General features: G+C 55.8%; 1 protein-coding gene across 6 annotated transcripts in view; it reads left to right on the top strand.

Moving 5' to 3' along the window:
• The window catches only part of LRP5 (LDL receptor related protein 5), a 103,292-nt gene that overhangs the window by 58,004 nt on the left and 22,549 nt on the right, over nt 1–22,739 (top strand). For all 6 annotated transcript variants that reach the window (XM_044762572.2, XM_070488294.1, XM_044762573.2 and 3 more), the window contains 7 exons: nt 1,686–1,857; nt 7,125–7,341; nt 9,334–9,623; nt 11,253–11,479; nt 12,782–12,966; nt 17,185–17,508; nt 19,340–19,539. In XM_044762572.2, the coding sequence (XP_044618507.1) occupies nt 1,686–1,857; nt 7,125–7,341; nt 9,334–9,623; nt 11,253–11,479; nt 12,782–12,966; nt 17,185–17,508; nt 19,340–19,539 (1,615 nt within the window). The remainder of the gene's footprint in view (nt 1–1,685; nt 1,858–7,124; nt 7,342–9,333; nt 9,624–11,252; nt 11,480–12,781; nt 12,967–17,184; nt 17,509–19,339; nt 19,540–22,739) is intronic.

Consider the following 22,739-nt stretch of genomic DNA (forward strand, 5'->3'; position numbering starts at 1 on the left):
TTGCCAAAACCCCAGTACATAGTTGTACATGCTAGTTTTAACTCATTCTGGTTCTTCTATGTGAGATGCCGCCACGGCATGGCCTGATGAGCGGTGCTAGGTCTGAGCCCAGGATCCGAACCCGCGAACCCACCACTCCCAGAACCTGCATTTCTAACGAGCTCCTGGGTGCTGCTGCTGCTGGTCTGGGGACCAGACTTTGGGAAGCTCGGACACAGGCTGTTGTGTCCGTGTAGAGAAAGCCGTGGAGACCTTGGGCAGGTCGTTTCTCCCTTGGGATTTCAGTCTCCTCGTCTATGAAATGGACTGGTCTGATGGTGGTAACAGTGGTGATGGCTGCCACGACGTTTACTGCGTACGGGCCTCGTTTAAGCACTTCACACGCTGTGAATCTCTTCCTCCTCACCTACCCCGTGAGGTGGGTACAGTTGTACGGTGGAGAAAGCTGAAGCCCAGAGAGGTTAAGGGCCTTGCCCAAGGTCACACAGCTGGAAGGTTGGGATTGGACCCGGCAGTCTGGTTCCAACTTCCCAGTTTAGGATTCTGTGCAAACAGAGAGCCTGTCAGTCGGCGTGGGAGCCTTTCCGGGACCCCCAGCCGCTCAGAGGGAGCCGCTGAGCATCTTCCTGGGGCTCACGACCAAGGGCACTGAACGGGCAGGCGCTGAGGGATGGGGAGCCAATGGAGTGCTTGAGGGTGGAGCTGAGGCTGCAGGGGGTCCTGCCGCCTTCAGGATGCGGGCAGTGTCCTGGAGATGGCCGGCCGGAAGGAGCTGGGGGGATGGAAGGGCGGGCAGCCCTGGGAGGGAGGAGCTCGCGCTGCAGGAGCCGTGGCCGTGGAGTCTGGCAGTGGCTGCTCCTGCCATTCCCCGTCCCGGGGGCTGAGGCTCCGAGCGTGCAGTGACTGCCCAGGGCGCCCGGCGGCGGGCTGGGCATTGCAGCCTGGCCGCCATGGAGCTTGTGCCCGTGGCCCTGCTGGCGGGGTCAGATGTGCTCTGGCCGCGGAGCTGCTTCTGCAAGTGAACTTGTGTGTAGAAGGGCAGATGTCAGAGCTCAGGGGCCGGGTCACAGGGGCCACAGCCCAGGCAGAGGGCCAGCCTCAAGCAGCCTGTGTGGAGCTGGGGGCGCAGAGAGGGCAGGGGGATGGACGCTGCTCTGTGTCCCCTGCCGAGGGGCAGGATGGTCCCCCGAGGAGGGCGAGGGAGGGAGGGTGAGGCGTGGGTCCCCCGGGTGTGAGGGGCAAGGTGGCAGAGGAGCCAGCTCCAGGGAAGGGATGGTGGCTCGTGGCTCGTGGGACCTGCTCCCTGCTCTGCCACCAATGAGCTTGGTCAAGCCACCACCTCTGTGGGCCTCGCTGTCCTCATCTGTGAAATGGGGTCGGGGGAAGCAGGCTCCAGGGTCCCTCTCAGCCCTGCAGTTGGCGACTCTAAGGACCCCCAGAGGAAGAGGCTGGTGAACCAGGTGTAAGAGCATAGGGTCGAGGGCTGGGGGCTCCCAGGACCCGTGCAGGGTCCCCTGTTCCTCGTGGAGCCCCCGGTCCCGCACGCGTGCTCGGCACCCTCTGTCCCAGGGGCCAGCGTTTCCCGGGTCTCTCCCGCGTGATGGGGACGGGCGTGTTCGCAGCCCCAGGGAGGCAGCAGGGACAAGACAGACGGACAGCGTCACGGACGTGTGCTTCTTCCCCAGCCTCATGTATTGGACAGACTGGGGCGAAAACCCCAAGATCGAGTGTGCCAACCTGGATGGGCAGGAACGACGCGTGCTGGTGAACACGTCCCTTGGCTGGCCCAACGGCCTGGCCCTGGACCTGCAGGAGGGCAGGCTGTACTGGGGAGACGCCAAGACAGACAAAATTGAGGTGAGTCAGCCACGAGTGCCAGCAGCAGGCGTGAAGCTGTTCCATCCAGCTCGTGCGGCCCGGCCGGCCCTGCAGCCTGTCCTACTGTCAGCCGGGCACAGACGGACGCCTGCGCTCTGCTAGGGGGCCAAATAGAACCCTTGGAAGAATAAGGCATTAAGATACGTTTCTGACGTGTGAAAAGGCCTTAGGAGGCGTGTAGCCAAGTGACCAGCATTGTAGGGTGTGACACATTATCCTGGAGGGAGCTGGGCACGTGGTACCCGGGAAGCCTCTGAATGACTCGTGCGACTTCTCATGAGTCTTCAACTATTTCAAAATTCAATGTCATCATAAAAATCACACTCACATGCCCACCACCCAGCTTGACATAAGCCGCTCTCAACGTAGTTGAAGCTGGAGGTGGCCTCTGTCCTAAAGTCGACCATTTGTTCCCACGCGTTAGAAGACGCTTGCCCGGACTCCGTGGGTGTCTCTGAACCGAGTTGTTCTGCGGGAGTCCTGTTTGCATTCCTTGGCAACTTGCTTTTTGCTCCCAGGTGCATTTTTTTGAGGTGCCCTTGATGAAATGGTAGTTAAATTTGTCCCTGTCGCACGGAAGTCCCTGACGTTCACGCTTCTCCTCGGCGTGGACGCCTCCCTCCCTCTCGGCTCCATGGGGGGCCCCCCCACCAGGCAGCTCACAGTGGGAGGGCCGGGGCGAGAATACGCTTGTGTCTGTGTTGCGGGGTTTCAAGCCGTGCTTCTGAGCAGGAGACGGCTGTGTGGGTGCCTCTCCCACGCGAACCCCTGTGGCTGCAGTTGAAGCCATGTCCTGCTGGAGTTCCCATAAACGATCGTCTTCAGAAGGATCTTGTTGTTGAAGGGAGATTGCAGACGCCTGTCTCTCGGGCCTCTGAGGCTGAAGGCGAGACCCTTGTTTCCTGCGGGAGGAGTCGAGGAAGCTGCGTCTCCGTGGGCCCCGCTCATGCTGGGAGCGGGTCGGGGGTGCGTGTGTCCTGCTGACGCTGCTGGACGCATTACAGGCATGCTCCAGTCACTCCCACTGCAGCGTGTTGTATTTTCTTGTGGGTAAAGTAAACCTAACATGAAACTGACCATTTTAACCATTGTAAAGTGTACAATTCACTGACATCTGGTACATTTACAGTGTTGTGCAATCATCACCACTATCTCGTTCCAGAACATTTTCATCACCCAAAACCCCGTACGCACTAAGGAGTCAGTCCCCACTCTCCCCTCCCTCCCCCCGGCCCCTGGCAACCACTAACCCACTGTCTGTCTCTATGGATTTGCCTGTTCTGGACCTTTCATGTGCATGGAATCCTATAACATGTGGCCTTTTGTGTCTGGCTTCTTCACATAGCATTGTGTTTTCTGGGTTCATCCATGTGGTAGCAGGTGTCGGTGCTTCACTCCTTTTTGTGGCTGAGTAATGTTCCACTGGATGGGTAGAGCACGTTTTGTTTATCCATTCATCTGTGGATGGACACTTGGGTTGTTTCCACCTTTTGGCTGTTGCAAATAGTGCTGCTGTGAACATTGGCGTACCAGGTTTTATTTAAGCACCTGTTTTTTTGTTTGTTTGTTTTGCAAGGCAAGATCCACCCTAAGCTAACATCTGTGCCAGTCTTCCTCCTTTGTTCTTCCTTCTTCCTCCCAAAGCCCCAGGACATAGTTGTGTATCGTTGTAAGTTCTCTGGTTCTTCTGTGTGAGCCACCACCACAGCACGGCTGCTGACGGACGCATGGTGTGGTTCCATGCCCGGGAACCGAGCTCAGGCCGCCAAAGTGGAGCACGCAGAACTTAACCACCAGACCATCAGGGCTGGCTCTGAGCGCCTGTTTTTAATTCTTTTGGGCATATTCCCAGGAGTGGCATTGACGAGTCGGATAGTAATTTTATGTTTAACGTATCGAGGGACCCTCAGACTGTTTTCCACATTCTGCACCATTTTATATCCTCACTAGCAGCACGTCCTCGCCAACCCTTGTCATTTTCCATTTCTTTTTTGTTACTCCAGCCGTCCTAGTGGGCGTGCTGGGTGCCCCGTGGTTTTGATTCGCGTTTTCCCGATGATGAACGATGTTGAGCCCCTCTTCACGTGCTTGTCCCACATGAGTACTGTGAGGTATGGGGCAGAGTCCCCATTTGTGGGTGAGAACCGAGGTCTGGGGGACAGTAACTTGCTCAGGGTCATTCAGCCAGCAGGCGGTTTTGATCTTCCACTTTTAGAATCAATCCACAGACAGGGCCCTGAGACAGTGAGGCTCCCGTACAGAAGACAGACGTTATCCGCCGTGGGAACGGACAAGTAGGACCGACGGAAGTTAGGAGGAAGAGGGGTTGAGGGAGGGAGGAGCAGATTAGAGTTTCAAGGGTAAAGGACAGAGGAGTGAAAATGGGAGGATGGGAGAGGGGCGTGGAGAAAGGACGGAATCGGTGCCCACGGGGTGCGCCATGGCCGACGCGGACAAACCAGGGCTGTGCACCATAAGCGCTGACCCGTCGATTTGGAGCTAATAATCACTGGGAGACCTGAAAAGAGAGCCCGGGGGGTTGGTGCTGGACACTCCCGCTGCCCCCGGCCCCAGGAAGCCGCGGACGTGGATGGACACAGAGACCATTCTGTACGTGAACTTGGGGTGTCTTTTCGTCCCGAGACTGGGAGACGCCCTGGATGAGGTGCAGGTGCCTTCAGGTCATGACAGCATCTCGGAGTCTAGCCCAGAGCCCAGGACAGACCCCTCTGGCATTTTTTTTCCAGTGGTGAAATGCCCCAGGGTCCGGTTAGCTGACGTAGGGGTGAGCTGTTTGGAGGTGACCCGAGCGTGCTTGGGGACTTGCCCGTGTGTCCCTGCCATGGACTCACGCCCCTCACTCTTGGGTCTCAGGGTTTGCCACTGAGCTCTGTTCCAGCAGCTGGGGCCACCCTGGTAAATATGCCCAACAGATGCTCCTCTGACGTGCCCCTGGGGCGCCACCTGTTATACGAACCTCTGGATCAGGCCACCAGCTCAGGTGCAGCAGCCCCTACTGGGGGTCACGGGACTCTGAGGGCTTCAGGGGGAACAGCTGAGGGGCAAGGGGCTGTGTTTCCGTAATGGGGGTGCAGCCAGACTCCAGGCGGGGGGGATGGTCCAAGAAGGTGTGAATCAGGTTAAGACAGTGGCAGGACAGGCTTCCAGCAATGGCAGTGTTTCCAAGAGGTTTGCCCAGACACAACGACATGGCTGAGCCAGACGCAGAGGAGCCCCCGGCGCCAGCCTTGGGCATATTTTGCCGACTTCCCTTTGGGGGGAAGAAAGGATTCCATTCGGCATGGCCGTGCACGTGACCTGGCTCTGAACGCAGAGCGAAGGTGCTGGGAGAAGGAACTGTGTATGGCGAGGAACTGGCTTTCCTTTGAAGAGGGAACCTGGCTCCCATGTCCCGCCCGCTGGTCCCCGAGAAGGACTTTCCGGGGCAGCTACGGCTGATCCCATGATGAATTGGGAGGAGAACAAAGGTCTGGGAGTGCCGAGCTGGTGAAACAGGGACTCATCTGGACGGTATTAGTGACACAGAGAGGGGACTTATGGAATGGAGTCCAGATCTTAGGCTGGTCCACGCCGTCCTCCAGGTGGGGCCTCCTGCTGGCCTTGTCCGTGACAGCCATCCTGGACACCAGGTTCAGGCCAGTCGCTGGGTCAGCCCGATTGAAGCACACAGAGGGGACAGCCCCACAGCTGACCATCTAGTTGCCACTGTAAGTGACAGGTGGGAGTCACAGGTGGCAGCCCTGAGTTGCCCTCCCCTCCTGTACGGGGTGGTCCCATCCGGGTCAGTCCCAACGCACAAAGGTGGGTTGGAGCCGGCTGGTCTGGGGTGGGCTGAGGTCTGTGGATGCAGCCCCCACTCTCTCTGCACCCCCACAGCTGCCTCTGTGCCCTGTTTTTCCACTTGTTTGGACGGGAATTCCCCGGGACGCCTCCTTAACCTTCTTCCCAAGTCAGAGCCCTTGGGGTTGGCAGTTCCACCCTGTGTGTTCCCGTAGTCCACACTCAGCCTTTCCTGGACTCCAGCTGCACCCTCAGGACCAGACCTCTGTGTTCCCACCCTCCGCCTGTGCACTCTCGCCCCCTCCGCCCTCCTCTCTGACCTGCCTCAGCTCTTAGGTCTTGTGCCGTAAGATTCAACTGCATTCGTAAGAGTAACTGGGACCCACCGTCCCCCTAAGCTGTCTCTAATGGTGGCCGCTCGAGCCCTGCACTTCTCTCCTCTCCCTCTGACCGTTCCTCTTGGCAGATCTTGGTGGGATGGACCTTCTAGAGGGGGAGACAGACGGGAAACAGGGCCCAGGACAGATGTGGCATGTCGGAGGCGGTCAGTGCTCTGGAGATGCCGAGCAGAGGGGTGGGGGCACCGGGGGCTGGGGGTCGTCGGACTCCCCTGACGGCGCCCCAGCTGCCTTCCAGCCACTGTCATTCTGACACCCGGCCTTCTCCTCTCACTTACTGTGTGGACTCTGCTTCCTTCTGTTTCTAGAATAGAGGGAGGAGTCATGCCCATTATTAACCCTGAAACAGGCAAAGTGTTTAAATAGCCCTGCACACACGTGAAGCAGGTGTGTCGGGATGCGCTTTCGGCCCTGCACACACGTGAAACTGGCATGTCCATGGATGTTAGTTTCGGCCCTGCATGCATCCATGAAGCAGGCATGTCCATGGGTGTAGTTTCACCCCTGCGTGCACACATGAAACAGGCATGTCTGTGGTGTTGGCCTGACCCCTGCATGTATGCCGTGATCAGGCGTGTGCATGGATGTTGTTTAGCTCTGCACACACGTGTAAAATGTCCATGGATATTGGTCTCAGCACTGCACGCACACTGAAGCAGGCATGTCCATAGATGGCGGTTTCAGCCCTGCGTGCACTCACACTATGATCAGGTGCGTCCATGGGTGCGCTTTCAGCCCTGCATGCATGCCGCGATCAGGCATGTCTGTGGATGATATGGTTTCAGCCCTGCACATGCGCTATCGTCAGGCCTGTCTGTGGATGCTGTGGTTTCAGCCGTTACTAAGTGGGAGCGATGCCTGGCCTGGCCCCCCTGGAGACTTGGGCCGATGAGCTGTCTCACCAGCTTTGTCCAGTGGCCTAAGATGCAGATGGAGCTGAGACCCCTAGGAGTTGATTTGCAGGCAGCTCGGGCCCGGGGTTGGTTCAGGGTTTGCTTTCCTTGGCGGGGCCCCAGCCCATCCAGACCTGTGCCTGCCGTCCCACAGGTCATCAACGTCGACGGAACAAAGAGGCGGACGCTCCTGGAGGACAAGCTCCCGCACATTTTCGGGTTCACGCTGCTGGGGGACTTCATCTACTGGACCGACTGGCAACGGCGTAGCATCGAGCGTGTGCACAAGGTCAAGGCGAGCCGGGACGTGATCATCGACCAGCTGCCCGACCTGATGGGGCTCAAGGCCGTGAACGTGGCCAAGGTCGTCGGTGAGTCCAGTTAGCCTCCAGCCACCAGTCAGCCGCGCCAGCTGGCTCAAGGAAGAAGCAGCGGGCTTGTGGCTGCCCCTCAGTCCCTGGGCAGCCCAGTTTGGGGCCAAAGCTGCGGCATAGGTGTCCAGCTGGGGTACCCCACTCGGGGGATGGGCAAGACAGGGGATGTGATGACATCTGATTAAGAACAGCTGGCAATGGGGCGGTAGTTGCAGATCCTGGCTTGTAGTGACCGGGCAGCGATTGTGGACCAGCACTGCTGGCAGTCGTTGTTCTAATGATGGGTACTGTCTGATGCCTGCTGTGCCAGGCTCTGACCAGGCGCCTTAGTGCCTGCAGCAGCCGTGGACACTAGTTCCACTGTTACGGCATCGCTCCATTTCCACGGGGAGAAGGAGGCAGAGCCGTGCAGCTCACGGGTGGCCCAGCTCAGGACTCGTACCCGGGGCTGCCTTGATCTCATGGCGGGGCTGAGCCGAGAGCAGTGTCCACTGTGGCCAGGCTGGACCCTCGGCCACACGCCTTTTCTATGAAAGCCAGGATCTGCAGGAAGCACACGTAACACAGTGATGGACCTCTTCGTGGAAAGGATTCCAAATGCAGGTCAGCCAGCTACACTGGGGAGAGCAGCGTCCAGGTGTTGGGGGGGGGGACGGGATGTGGGCGGGCTCGGACTGTGGGCTCCATCGGGGCAGGGGCTCTGTTCCCAGCTGGGGCCCTAGTGCCTAGTACAGCACCTGCACATTGGAGGCGCTCAGCAACCTTTGTTGAAAGAATGAATGAATGAATGGCCAGCGAGGACTCAGTGCTTGCCCTCAAGCGCCTTACCCTTAGCTAGCTCTTCGAGACCCACCCTCCTTAATTAGCTCTACTGCAAGGATATGGCTACAGCTGGGATGTTAGGGTATGCCTGGCCTTAAAATCCAGGGGTCGTAATTTGAGCTTGGAATTTAGCGAGCAGGTGGGGGGCAGGGCTCACCCGGCAGAAGGGCCAGCTGAGCAGAGGCCCGGAGATGAGGCAGTGTGGGAGGACCCGGGAGCAGCTCTTGCTTCTGTGTCACTGGGAAAGTAACGTCCTGCACTCCTGGTACAAAGATGACAGAATCGACAGACCGTGTTTTTGTAGCCGCCTTTTAAAACGCATTCGTTATCCACAGTGGAAGGTGAGGCCCCCTGTGAGTGATTGTTTAAAAAACAAAAAAATAAAACCCCAGAGATAAGAAAAAAGACATAGCCATGGGGTTTGGTTTAAGGTTGAGAAATTGGGCTCCCCTCTCTCCATCCCCCTCCCTCCCCCGCCCCCTCAATCCTCTCTCTCTCTCTCTCTCTCTCTCTCTCTCTCTCTCTCTCGCTCTCTCTCTCGCTCTCTCTCTCGCTCTCTCGCTCTCGCTCTCGCTCGCTCGCTTCCTCTCTCTCTGTCTCAGGAGTTACTGAGGGAGATGGGGGAAAGGATTCTTTTTTTAGTTGAAATCCTTAACACGAAATTAAAGCCAGTCTTAACAGCACTCCAGGAGGTGAATGAGATTAACGGGCCGGCCGAAAATAAGTGAACATGCTAAGTCGCATCTGCTTTATGAAATAGAGGCGCCTTGGGCCATCCTGGGCGAGCCTGACGTTTCCGGGTCGCCGAGAGAGTCCGTGAATGGCAGGAACCGTCTGGGTGGGCTCTCGGGCTCCAGCCAGTCAGCAGGCCAGGAGGCCAGGCTCCGTGAGGGGCCGCTTGTCCTGTCCTTGCCTCGTGGCATCCTCCCGGGTTCCTGTGCAGACAGAGCCGGTTAGAACGCGCTGGGATGCCCCGATTCCTGAGCCAGCCGTTGTTACCGCTGTTACTGCCCCTTCCCCATACCAGGGGAGGACCTTGGTTCCCATCGTCTCCGCCTAATGTCCCCATCTGACATCTGGCGGAAATAAAGCCGCGCATGGCTGTGGATTGATGGCACCCGTCTCTGCCGGGTTGCTAGCCTTTAGACCCTGCGTGTCTCCTTCCAGGGACCAACCCGTGCGCGGACGGGAACGGGGGGTGCAGCCACTTGTGCTTCTTCACCCCCCACGCCACCAAGTGCGGCTGCCCCATCGGCCTGGAGCTGCTGAGCGACATGAAGACCTGCATCGTCCCCGAGGCCTTCCTTGTGTTCACCAGCAGAGCCGCCATCCACAGGATCTCCCTGGAGACCAACAACAACGACGTGGCCATCCCGCTCACGGGCGTCAAGGAGGCCTCCGCGCTGGACTTCGACGTGTCCAACAACCACATCTACTGGACGGACGTCAGCCTGAAGGTACGGTCTGCTCTGTGTCCCACGCGCGCAGCTTTCCTGCGAATGTCTTGCCTGGAATGGTACCGCCTCAAAGGCTTTTAAAATTTTTTTTTAAAGGACTGAAATATTTATTGTAACTCGATTCGGCCAATAAAATATTAGGGAACCTATTTTAATAAACCAGCATGAATGATTACAGTGAACAGATCCAGTAGACACACACGTGGACTTTTCTAGAACGATTGTGTCCCCGTGAAATGTTGTTATAAATCGACACTGTCTTCGAGTTCAAGCCCACCCACCCCCTCCCTGCTGCCCTCATTCTTTGCAGACTTTTTCTTCATTCATGGTGCAAATATAAACGTCCTGGATAAATACAGGGAAAGGCTTTGTCGTCTTCTAAAGCAGGGTTTGGCAAACTGGTCTGTGGGCCAGCCGTCTGCTTTTGTAAATAAAGTTTCATTGGAACAGGTGACGCCCATTTGTTTATGGATTGTCTGCCTCTGCTCTGGAGACACTGGGTTAAGTTATCCTGACAGATCCGTGTGCCCTGCGATGCCAAAAATCTGTGCTGTCTGCCCCTTGGCCGAAAAAGTTTCCTGAGCCTTGTTCTAAAGTCTCAGACAACTGGAACAGTTTGATCATCTATCTTTTATTCTCCCATTTATAGGACATGTCTCTTAAAGATGATTCTGATTTGAAAAGCCACAAGGCTTCATGGTAGAAAAAGGGAAATAGAAAAGTACAAAGAAGAAAAGAATCACTCATAACCCCACCAGTCCCAGTCCGCCATTGCTGACATGTCAGGGTATTTCCTGCGAGCTTTGTCCCTATGTTAGTATTTCTCATAATCACAGTCACATGCTACAGAGAATCTTATATTCTGGGTTTTTTTCACTTAACATTATAAGTGGTATTTTATTAACCTATTACAAAGTCTTTAACATAGTTCTTTAAATGTGTAGAAGATTCTACTGTACAGATGTTCCTTATTCTGCTTAACCGTTCTCTTATTTAAATGTTCTGGTTGCTGCCAGCTTTTCCCAACTCTCACCAGTACCGCAGGAATGACATCTCTGTGTGTAAAGCCGTTATCCTATTTTCAGTGGCTCCTCATCTTTTGTATTCTTATCAGTTCCTTGGGATAGAATTTCAGCAGGAATGTTACTGGGTGAAAGTTTACAGCTTTGTTTTTCTGTTTTTTTTTAAGATTGGCACCTGAGCTAACAACTATTGCCAATCTTTTTTTTTTCCTTTTTGCTTTTTCTCCCCAAATCCCCCTAGTTGTATATTTCAGTTGTGGGTCCTTCTACTTGTGGCATGTGGGATGCTGCCTCAGCGTGGCCTGATGAGTGGTGCCATGTCCCCTGGGCTGCCGAAGCGGAGCGCACGAACTTACCTGCTTGGCCACGGGGCCAGCCCCGATACAGCTATTTTTAAGGCTCATGAGATATATATAAATATAGCCAAACTGTGTTTTTCTGAAAAGGTTGTATTTTGCTGCGGTTCAAATGTTCCTTTAAAAACCCTCAGATGTTGGTGGTCTGGCCCCAGATGGGGTCAGCAGTGGCTCCAGGTGGCCAAGCCTCTCATAGTCAGACGTCTGCAGAAACTCGAGTGCCTGACCCTTTCCTCCTCTGCCGCTCCCAGACCATCAGCCGGGCCTTCATGAACGGGAGCTCCGTCGAGCACGTCATCGAGTTTGGCCTCGACTACCCGGAGGGCATGGCGGTTGACTGGATGGGCAAGAACCTCTACTGGGCGGACACCGGGACCAACAGGATTGAAGTGGCCCGGCTAGACGGGCAGTTCCGGCAGGTCCTCGTGTGGAGGGACCTGGACAACCCCAGGTCGCTGGCCCTGGACCCCACCAAAGGGTAAGGGCTGTTTCTGTCCAGCGCACGTCCCCTCGACCTCTCCGTGTTAGCCAGCACAGTGATGACCCGCAGCTGAGGCAGGTGGCTGCCCGGTGGCACTCTGTGACTAGGACGGTGCTGACCGCCACTAGCCTTGAGGTGGCCAGGGCAGGCGGGACCCTTGGAGGTGGCCCCATTCATTTCACAGAGGGGAAACTGAGGCCCAGAGTGCAAAGAATGGCACCTGTCGTATCAGGCCTTTGCACTGGGTGCTTCACGCGGGTTGTCTCATCTGGGCGTCTGGTGGCCTCAGGGGGTGGGTATCTTTGTCTTGGATTATACGGATGCTGAGACTGAGGCTCAGAGAGGCTGAGTGACTTACCGAGGTCACGTGACCGGTTATAGCAGGGCTGGGCCAGGAAGTCCTGTCTCGGGCTGCTTCCCTCGCCCTATGTCCCCAGGCTCTGCCGTCTCAGAGCGGTTTGAGGTCCTCAGATTCCAGCCTTCTTGTAGGTGGCTTAAGACCCGCCTTGCAAGGGCCTGATGGGCTAGAGCGGGGTCTCCCTCTGCCCTGGAGTTTTCTGTGCCACCGACACACTGCTCACCCCATAAAGCATGGGTGATGTGTAGGGAGCACCCCAAACCGTACCTGTTGCATGACTGTTGGGGAAGGAAAGGTTTCAGGATGGCAGGACAGGGAGAAAGGGCTCCAGGTTTTAGCGAAAGTGCAGGTGAAACGTCCACAGCTCTGGAAGGAGGATGCGAGTTTCCTTTCCTGGAACCACTGCGGAAGAAACCGGCGAGCCAGCAGAGCCGTGTTCGCTGCCTGGCCCTGCCGTGCCTGCCTGCCTGCCTGCCTCGGGGCCTGGCTCTCTGCCCTCTTTGAGTAAAGGGACCGAACCCCTCGACTTGCCCACGTTCATCCTCGTCCCCACCCCCGCGGCCACCCCGGCATCCTGTCCAGCCTAGTTAGCATTTGTGCCTGACAGAGGTAGCCGGGCCCAGGTGTTCTAGTACCACGGTCACCTTGTCTGTGTGCCCAGTTTGTGTCTGTAAATGGGGCGTCATCATTTACTGTGCAGGGGAGCTGCTGCAGGAATTCAGGAGGCAGGAGGCGGCATGGTGACAGCCCCTGGAGGGATGTTGGGGTTGCGGGGGGCTCAAGGGTCTCGCCCCTTCCCTGCTTGCCGGAGGGATGTCACTGATGCGCTTTCTCTGGGATGGGAGCGCCAAGCTGAGGAGATGGCGGCAGTTGTGTCCCTGGCCCTGCGGTGAGAGTGGGCACCCCTGAGCCCAGCCCGCCCCGCTCCCCGTGTCTTCCAGCTACATCTACTGGACCGAGTGGGGCGGCAAGCCCAGGATCGTGCGGGCCTTCATGGACGGGACCAACTGCATGACGCTGGTGGACAAGGTGGGCCGGGCCAACGACCTCACCATCGACTACGCCGACCAGCGTCTCTACTGGACCGACCTGGACACCAACATGATCGAGTCGTCCAACATGCTGGGTGAGGGCCGAGCGGGGCCCTGTGGGTGGAGGGCATTGGCCCTGCAGGGCTGGAGCTTCCCTGGGCTGGGGCGTTGGCCACCTCTCAGCCCGCTGCTGCATGGTGCCCTCTGACCCGCACGTCCCCAGGCCCCGCAGGAGGTGTGGACACACCCTGAGTGCTCATCCACCCTCGACCTCCCCTGGGGCTTGTCCCTTTCCGCTCCTGAGAGCCGGGTCCCAGCTCAGCCCTGCTCCAGGACTCACAATTTGACCCTACCCGACATGACGTAGGTTTTCATTGATGGGGAAACTGAGGCCCAGGGAGGTCACAGGACCTACCTAAGGTCACAGAGCCTCGCTCAGACCCCAGGGCCACGCTCTCAGTCTCCATCCGACCCTCATCACCTACTATGTGCTGCACATTGTTCTGGGCCCACTCACAGGCCACACCCAGCACCCTGGGATTAGATTAGGAAAAAAAGTCACTTCAAGTCACCCAGCAGGAGAGACAGGATTTGAACCCACAACACACAACTCTGGACTCTGGACTGCTGGAGGGCCATGGCTATGTTAACCCTCTCGGGTGACACACTAGGTGATGGGGCCACCCTGTGCAGTGGACAGAATTTGGCTTCCTTCCTCATCGTCGCTGCTGCCACCTGTGCTGGGTGTGGTTGTGCCCATTTTACAGATGAGGAAACTGAGGCATAAGTGAGCTGAAGGGCTTGTCTAGAAGGCCCGCATCCTAGTTTCTGCTTGGGGTGGCTGCCCCCACCCTGCACACTGACTGTCCCGGTTTATGAGGCCAAGGGCGAGGTATGACTGTGTCTTGGAGACGCCACCCCAGCCCCGCGGTGAATTACGTACGAGGGGCCACCGCCAGTTGAGAAACCGTGTGCCCAAAATCAGTGAGCTCATACACCCCTCCCCCAGAGTGAGGACACGCTCGGACGAAAACCAGCGAGAGCCCCAGACGCTCGCACGACCCTGCAGACTGAGGGTAGCCACGTGCATCGGACCTGCCCGTCACTCTGCCCTGGCACGTTTCTCATTAATGCCCGGACACTCACCAAGCCCTGGATTGATAATGTGTGAGGCCCCGGGTGGGTGAAGGATAGGTAGCAGTGCCGGACGTGGGTAGAGCCCAGTGTGGAGCACGAACTGGGGCCTCACTGTCTGGCTGTAGTCCTGGCCTTGCCGCTTACCAGCTGTGTGACCTTAGCCAAGTTACTTAACCTCTCTGTGCTTCAAGTCCCTAATATTACCTTCCTCATATAGCAGCTGTGGTGAGAATTAAATGAGAGAATATGGGGGAAAGCACTTCACCAAGCCTGGCACACAGTAAGTGCCCACTGAGCCTTTAGCTACAATGACAGTTGTTGGAAAACCATCCACTCCCAGGCCAGGGCCCGGGAGGGGGTTGGGGGGTGGGTTTGATGGAGGCAGTCAGGGCACATTGTTATGTAATAACTTTGTTTTTTCCTAACAATAGAATAATCAACTTAGAAAACTTCTGAAAATGCAGAAAAATAGGAAGAAACGTTATAATTATGCAGAATTTCACCACTCAGTGATAACCAATATTCATGTGTTGGCCTATTTCTTTCCAGTCCCGGAATGTTTTTGTTGATTTCTAAGTTAAATATTCTTAACTGTTAATATCTTGGTTTTTTTCACTTTTGAGAAATAGTTTGTAAAACGTCGTTTCAGATCAGACCGTGTATCATCTTCATCCCGCTTTCTCTCAGTCCCGTGTGGGACGAGCGTGCTTGCGTGTCGTGAACATGTTTGCAGTGGCACCATTTTTACTGAGAAGCAGAGCGTACGTGCAGGAGTGTTCCCACAACACAGTTTGACAAGGGAAGACCTGGAGAGCCACACTCGCCGGGGGGTTGGGGACACAGAGAACTCCAGTGTCACCTGCACACGCGCTCTCTCCTTCCGCTGTGGCTCAGCTCCCGTTGGCACCTCTTTCGCTGCATCCTGTCCCCCTGGGCTCTGAGCCGGCGTGTTCGCCATCACACCCTCAGCAGGCATGCACAGGTGTGCTCAGCGCACGGCTGCTCTGTCGTATGGTCAGACCACGGTTCATCTCACAAGTTCTCCCCTGCTTGGCACCAGCGTTCCAAGTGCCACTGCTGGGTGGCATGCCCGTTTTGGAGTGATTTCCCTAGGATTGATCTGGGGGTGTCAGAAATCAGCACCAGCTTGTATGAGTGTCCTGGGGCTGCTGTAACAAAGGACCACAAACCTAACGGCTTAAAATCAGACACATTTCTTCTCTTACAGTTCTGGAGGCCAGAAGTCCCACATGGGTCTCACGTGGCTGAAGTCAGGCTGTTGGCTCCTTCCTTCTGGAGGGTCCGGGGGAGAATCCGTCCCCTCGCCTTTTCCATCTGCTAGAGGCCGCCTGCATCCCTTGGCTTGCGGCCCCTTCCTCCGTCTGTCTTCAGAGCCAGCCTTCTGCCCATCTCTCTCTTACTCTCCTCTCCCTCTTATACGGACCTTTGTGTTTATACTGATTCTACCTGGGTGAGCCAGGTTCATCTCCCATCTCAGAATCCATAACTTAGTCACACTTGCAAAGTCCCTTTTGCCGTGTTAGGTAATCTATGCACAAGTTCTTGAGATCAGGATGTGGACATCTTTGGGGGGGTGTTATTCTGCATGTAGTTTTCACTGAGCGCTTATGGTGTGCTTGCATTATGGCCATTTGTGATGTGGGGTCGGTGAGCCGAGGAGTCGAAAGAAAGATTTCTTAGACTCTTAAGATCTGGCAGTAGTGCTCTTTTATTTAGAGAATAGAATAGCATGGGGACAGGACCCATGGGCAGTCAGGCTGCTGCGTGGGGACAGGGCCCACGGGCAGAAGGAGCTGCTGCTGCATGGGGACAGGCCCATGGGTTGTCAGAGCTCCTGCTGCTGCCCTGAGTTGAGGGTTAGGGCTAATTTTATAAGGCATGGGTATGTGACTTATTTTTACTGGAGAAAAGAAAAGATGATGTAAAAAGTCATTAAATGATTTCAGTGCAGATGGGGTCTGGTTATTGTGCAGTCATATAACTTTAGATACGAATCTGGTCGTATAGATTGGCATGTAGGTGAGGATGCCCTGGGCTTCTCTCCCTGGGGCAGCCCTAATTCATACCATAAAAAAATCCACCGGGTCATATAGTTTGGCATGTAGGCCAGGTCACCTTGGGCTTCTCTAGCTGGGGCAGCCTTAATCCACATCAATTTGCATGCACGGTCTCACTGAATATTTCTCACGGTGATATTGCAAATCTCATGCACCACTTTATCACGGTTTCACGGTTAAGCATCGTGGATGCCCACACGGGCACTCTTAAGAAGACCCATTTTGCAGATGGGGAAACTGAGGGTGGAGAAGCTTGCACAGCTTTCCCGAGGTCATGTGCTGATCAGGGGAGGAGTGGGGGTCCAGGCGGTCTCCAGCCTGCTTCCAGCTGCGGTGGCGCACGGCTTCCCCAGACTGCTGGGCTGAAGAGGCTGAAGATTGTTTTTAAAGTTGCATTTTAAGGTTTTTGCTGACGTATAACACATATGTAGTAAAGTCCAAACACTGTAAGCGGAGAAGTTGGAGAATTGTTACACACACATGCTCGTTCATACACAGAAGCGTCAACGTAACCCGCGTAGCTCCCAGGCAGATCAAGGCAAGGTTTCCAGCCCCTTGCGCCTCCTCCCAGTCGATCCCACCGGCCTCCTCAGGGTCCGTTGCTGCCCTGACTTCTATCTCCATGTACCAGTTTTGCTGTTCTAGAACTTTCTATCAGTGTCATCATACAGCATGTGCTCTTTAACGTCTGGCTTCTTTCACTCAATCTGATAACTCTGACATTCGCCTGCGTTGTCGTCGTTCTTTTTTATCGCTGCGTCATTGCCATTTTAGGAAGATCCACCGTTGTCCTATCCATTCTCCTAAGGACGGATGTTTGAGTTGTTTTCGGCTCACGGCAATTACGCACAGTGGCCACCGTGCACGTTCTCGTCTGTGTTGTTTGGGTGGATGCTGTGTGCATTTCCCTCGCTCTGTGGGCGTGGTGTTGCCCGGTCGCAGGGTAGCTGGACGTCCAGCTTCGGTCGATCCTGCCCGTTCTCCAAAGTGGCCGAACGCTCTGTGGCTCTGATCAGGTTTCCAGGCTGCAGGTTGAAGCGGTTGGCCCCACAGGGCGCCCTTGCCGTGGCCGTGACCGTGCCGTGTGTCCCCGTGCAGGCCAGGAGCGGGTTGTGATCGCCGACGACCTCCCGCACCCCTTCGGCCTGACGCAGTACAGCGATTACATCTACTGGACCGATTGGAACCTGCACAGCATCGAGAGGGCCGACAAGACCAACGGCCGCAACCGCACCCTCATCCAGGGCCACCTGGACTTCGTCATGGACATCCTGGTGTTCCACTCCTCCCGCCAGGACGGCCTCAACGACTGCATGCACAACAACGGGCAGTGTGGCCAGCTGTGCCTCGCCATCCCTGGCGGCCACCGCTGCAGCTGCGCCTCACATTACACCCTGGACCCCAGTAGCCGCAACTGCAGCCGTAAGTGCCTCGCCTTCCCCCTGCCTCTCACCCCGACACGGGATCAGGCTGGCTCTTGTTGGGGGGGACGGTGGAAAGGAGCTTCTTATCTGGGGATGCCTTGGTGTACTTGGACGGTTGGGCAGGCTGTGCACTGCACATGCTGTATAATGCTCCCTGGTAGCCCAGGTTAAGTGGAGGACCTGTTGCTTCATCAAGACACAAGTAGATGGGGCAAGCCTTCAGCTAGAACATTCCATGGGAGGATATTTGAATGTGAAAACCGGTCACTGGGGGAGAGCACTCACTTAAAGAGCCAGGGCATTGTTCTAAGTGCCTTTTTTTTTTTTTTTTTTGGAGGATGATTAGCCCTGAGCTAACATCTGCCACCAACCCTCCCCTCTTTTTGCTGAGGAAGGCTGGCCCTGAGCTAAACACCTGTGCCCACCTTCCTCTACTTTACGTGTGGGACGCCTGCTTGACAAGCGGTGTGTAGGTCCACACCTCGGATCTGAACTAGCAAACCGTGGGCTGCCAAAGCGGAGTGTGCGAACTTAATCGCTGCACCACTGGGCTGGCCCCCTCGAAGTGCTTTTTTAATAGAGTAGGGAGTATCACTGTCCCCATTTTGCAGATGAGGAACCTGAGGCACAGAGATGCGTAGTAACCCACCCCAGGTCACACAGCTACTAAGGTTCCAACCAGGTTTGAATCGAGGCAGGCTGGCTCCCGACTGCCTGCTCTTGACTCCTTGCCGTGTGGCCTCATGCCCAGTTGCGTAATCCTCACACTGACCTCTGCCTTACTAGGCCTGTTTGCTCTCATTTCCACGAGAAAGGTCAAGTTCAGAGAGCCTGGGAGCTTCCTGCCCCTGGGTCCCCCGGGGAGAACAGGTGTGTCCATTGGCTGGCTTTTCTCCTGTGACGTTGGCAGAGAGCCGTCATACCTCGGCCTCTGCGCAGCCCTGACAGTGATGAGCCCTCTGTCATCTGGGCCTCGTCTGAGCCTCGCCCAGCCCTGGGCATTAGGAGGGCTGGTCTTCTGCATCCCGGTCGTGCACGTGAGGAACTTGAGATTTCCATGGGCTGAGGGACTTGTTTGAGGCCCTGAGCTGTACATGATGGGCCTGGGGCCACAGGCTGGGCCACCCCACTCTTGGGCTCCCTTTGATCCTGTTGTCCCCGCCCCCTGACGGCCGTAACCTTGAGGGGTTGAGCGCAGGTGCAGGTAACCCACCGGCCGGAGGGATGCTGTGACTTGGGTCTCGCTCCAGCGGCTGGCAGACCTGGGGCCATCCTTGGCTTCACGCCACCCAGCTGTAACTCTAACAGCGGTTGCAACCAGGGGCCTCCTGCGCGTTCTGAGTGACACAGTTTCTGAACCCAGGCAGCTTTGCTCACTGACGCCCCCGAGGAGGGTCCCCTCCCGGTGTCACTGTTCTCTTCGCCGGCGTTCAGCAGTTCAGCTGGGCACATGTGAGCGTATGGCGGATTACACAGGCCCCCCGAGCTCCGAGTACATCTGTGGGTGGGAGTCTGAGCTCACCAGCGTACCTTCCTTCTGTCTTGTCTTGATAATTTAGAAATAAATCCATGTCTGTTTTAAAAATTAACACATGCACTCATTAAACACTGGAACAATGGAGACGCATCAACAAGGAGAATAGCATTTCCCGTAGTCCACCCCCAAGAAATGGCTTTATGTCCTTCCTGCGTCTTTTCCGTGCACGTCTAGTGGGTCCATCTAAAGATCCACTTTTTACCATAAAGTGGAATGCGCCCGTCCCGCCAGCTCCCTCTTCAGCGCCCGGATGCTGACCTGTGGCCCCCCCCATCTCTTTCCCTCCCTCTAGCACCCACCACCTTCTTGCTGTTCAGCCAGAAATGTGCCATCAGCCGGATGATCCCCGACGACCAGCACAGCCCGGACCTCATCCTGCCCCTGCACGGACTGAGGAATGTCAAGGCCATTGACTATGACCCACTGGACAAGTTCATCTATTGGGTGGACGGGCGCCAGAACATCAAGCGAGCCAAGGACGACGGGACCCAGGCAAGTGCGCCTGTGGGGGGCGTGGGGGCGCTTCCACGGGGAGCTCACCCTGCGGTTTCCAGGCTGCTGCCCCCTTTTCTTAGCAGAGGGGGTGCCGCCAGAGCACGCTTTGGGGTAAACGATGATCTGGGCTCTGGTTCTGTCCTTGCAGGTCTGATCCCGAGCAGTGGGAACCCCTTAGACTGGGATCACAGAGAACCTGGATTTTACGGTTGTTTGAGCAGAGGCGGGAGGGAGGACCCCCAAGGATTTCTTTTCTTTCCACAGTGGTTTTGTGCACGGATCGTTGCTATTGGTAATTCTAGATTTTTCCTTCATTTCATAGGAATTGTGTAATCAGCTCTGCTATAGTGCACTACCACATGTTCCTAAAAATTACCACGCTGTGCAAAACCGCACAGTGCAAACCGCAGGGCTTATGGGAAGAGGGGGCCAGGCAGCCGGTGCTCAGACTCCGTCAGTGACACGTTAGGAGAAAAGGGAGGAACCTAGGAATGCAGAGCCGCTTTCGGCATGTTAAATGGTCTGAGGAGTGTGGCGCTTTACCTTGAGAAGACCCGAGGTTGGCTGAGGACGTGGGCGTCGGAAGGTTGTGGCTTGTGGGTTTCTGAGAAACGGTGGAAGGAGGGTTGTCTGCAATGGGATGGAAGGTCGTGACCCCAGTGTGGCGGGTGCGTCTGATGGCACTCGGGAGGACGATGGAGGAGGTGGACATGTGTGTCCCTGCGAGGCCTGCCCGGGGCAGTTCTCTGCTCTCACCTGGTGCTTCTCACGGAGGAAACCGCAGCAGCAGAGGCGAAATCTGTGTCGTGCTCTGATTGTCGCGATACGTCCCTGCTTCAGAACAAATACATGTTTTCAAAATGCTCGTTCTAGCAGAACTGACTGCTTTTCCGAGTCAGGTTCCTGAGACCTACTCCAGAAAGGACATTCTTGCCGCGGCCTCGGGCACTCCCAGCATCTCCATGTGGCCGGGAACTGGGATCGGCGTTCCATTCGCATGGAAGTCGGGACGTGCCCGGCCCGTCACGCCAGTTCCAAAGGCTCCTTTCACAGAAACCACAGAACCAGACGGTCTCTTTCTTGGGCGAGTGGTCGGGGCAGGAGCTGTGTCCTCTGGGAAACCGTGATACTGTTAGAACAGCGATGCAGAGACATGCCCGTGGGGGAGACTTTTCAGCTGATTTTCGTGTCTTGTAAAGTCGATTTGGCTCTTCCTACCCTGGGCTAGGCGCTGGTGCTGTCTGTGTGGGCTGGGCATCGCTTTCCACGGAAGACTTCATCCCGGCAACGGCGATGTGAGGTTAACAAGGCGTCCTTTGAGGTCTGTGTCCTGGGTTGATGGTAGCGGCCGTGTCTGGGCAGCTGTGATCATCTCTCTGTGGGAGCAGAGCCTGGCGGGTATGGTGGAAATGGATTCCTTTCATCCCGCTCTGCTCCGTGCAGGTGACAGTCATTCCAAGTCCTTTGGAGAATGGGAAGTGCTAATTGACGGGCGGTGGCTTCCCTGCTGAGAAAGCTACTGGGTGCAAATTGCCTTAAAGTCTCGCGGGAGAGGCAAAAGGGGCAGAAAGACTTTGAAGAAAAAGACCTTTCGGAATAGCTTCTGGGTTTCCACTTAACTCAGAAAACATCCCTGCGCCCCTTGCCAAGCCCCACCCTCCGGTAGCTGTGCCTTTGAATCTTATCAGGGACGCCATCCCCACCCCCAAGAAGGATGTCTTAAATTATTATCTGCTTGTCTCAGTTATTTTTTTCTATTTAATTTTTTGGGTTTTTTTAAATTGTGGTAAATATACATAAAATGCACGCTTTTAACCATTTTTAACTGTACGCCTTAGTGGCGTTAAGTACATTCATATTGTTGTGCAGCCATCATCACCATCCATCTCCAGAACTTTCTCATCTTCCCAAACTGAAACTGTCCCCAGGAAACACAGACTCCTCACGCTCTCTCCTCCCTCGGTCCCTGGCTCCCGTCATTCTCCCTTCTGTCTCCGTGAATTTGACTCCTTTAGGGACCGCCTGGAAGTGGAGCCACACAGTGTTTGTCCTTTAGTGTCTGGCTTATTTCTCTCAGCCTAATGCCCTCCAGGTTCATCCGTGTCATAGCAGGTGTCAGAATTTCCTTCCTATTTAGGGCAGCGTAATATTCCATCATGTGCACACAGCACATTTTGCTTCTCCGTCTATCTACTGATGGACTCTTGTGTTGCATCCATCTTTGTGCCGTGGTGAATACGCTGCTGGGGACATTCCCACTTGCTCAGTACCACTTTGTCCCGGTGAGGAGGGTGGAGTGTTGGCTGTGGTGTTGAATAGGATCCTCCTAAGAAATTCTGCGTTGGCATGCGTGTTGTTACTCACATCACAGTTGGAGTTCGTGGGGGCTGCCCGGCGGTGTAGTGGTTAAGTTCACGCGCTCTGCTTCAGTGCCCCGGGGTTCGTGGTTTTGGATCCTGGGCATGGACCTACACACTGCTCATCAAGCCATGGTGTGGCGGCGTCCCACATACAAAACGGAGGAAGATTGGCACAGGTGTCAGCTCGGCAACCATCTTCCTCTCCCCCTGCAGAAGAAAAAAAAACCTCAACATAAAATTGGAGTTCGGGTTTTGTAGAATTGGCCAGCTGGGAAAGTTTGTCTCCTTGTTTTTGTCTGCCCGGGGAGGGGCGGGGTGGCCTGTCGCTCCACACCATGTGCATTTTTCAGCTGGTCGTTCTGATGACTACGCCAGAATCTGGTTTGTGCCCGGCTCCACACACCCACCCCCGACAGGGGTCCCGATTCCGGCCGGGGGTCCCCGAAATCTTGCTTTACTCCCAGCGCGACAGCTGCACGGGCTGTGGTCTGTGGCCAGAGAGCTCTGTGGCTTTAGGGAAAGGAATGTGCTCCATTGGAGCTGACGCTTGGCTCTCAGGGCCTGAAGCTCTCGGGGATGTGGATATTGTTACCTGCAGACATGAGTAACACTTGTCCAGCTGGCCAGGAGGGCTGGACCAGAGGCTGCTGTGTGTGTGTGTGGTGGGTAGGGGGTTGGGGGTCTTCTCCAGCTGGGTCCAAGAGGCTGGGCCTGGGAAAGAGGGCTTCCTTTTGGCTGCAAGCCCCCTCTCGTCTGCCGGGAGATTTCTCATTTTATTAACTGCTGACAAAAGGTAGATAAAGAAAGCCTGCAACGAGCTGTCATCAGAGCATCATC

Source organism: Equus asinus, chromosome 17 (genome assembly GCF_041296235.1).
Source record: "Equus asinus isolate D_3611 breed Donkey chromosome 17, EquAss-T2T_v2, whole genome shotgun sequence".
Taxonomy (NCBI): Eukaryota; Metazoa; Chordata; class Mammalia; order Perissodactyla; family Equidae; genus Equus; species Equus asinus.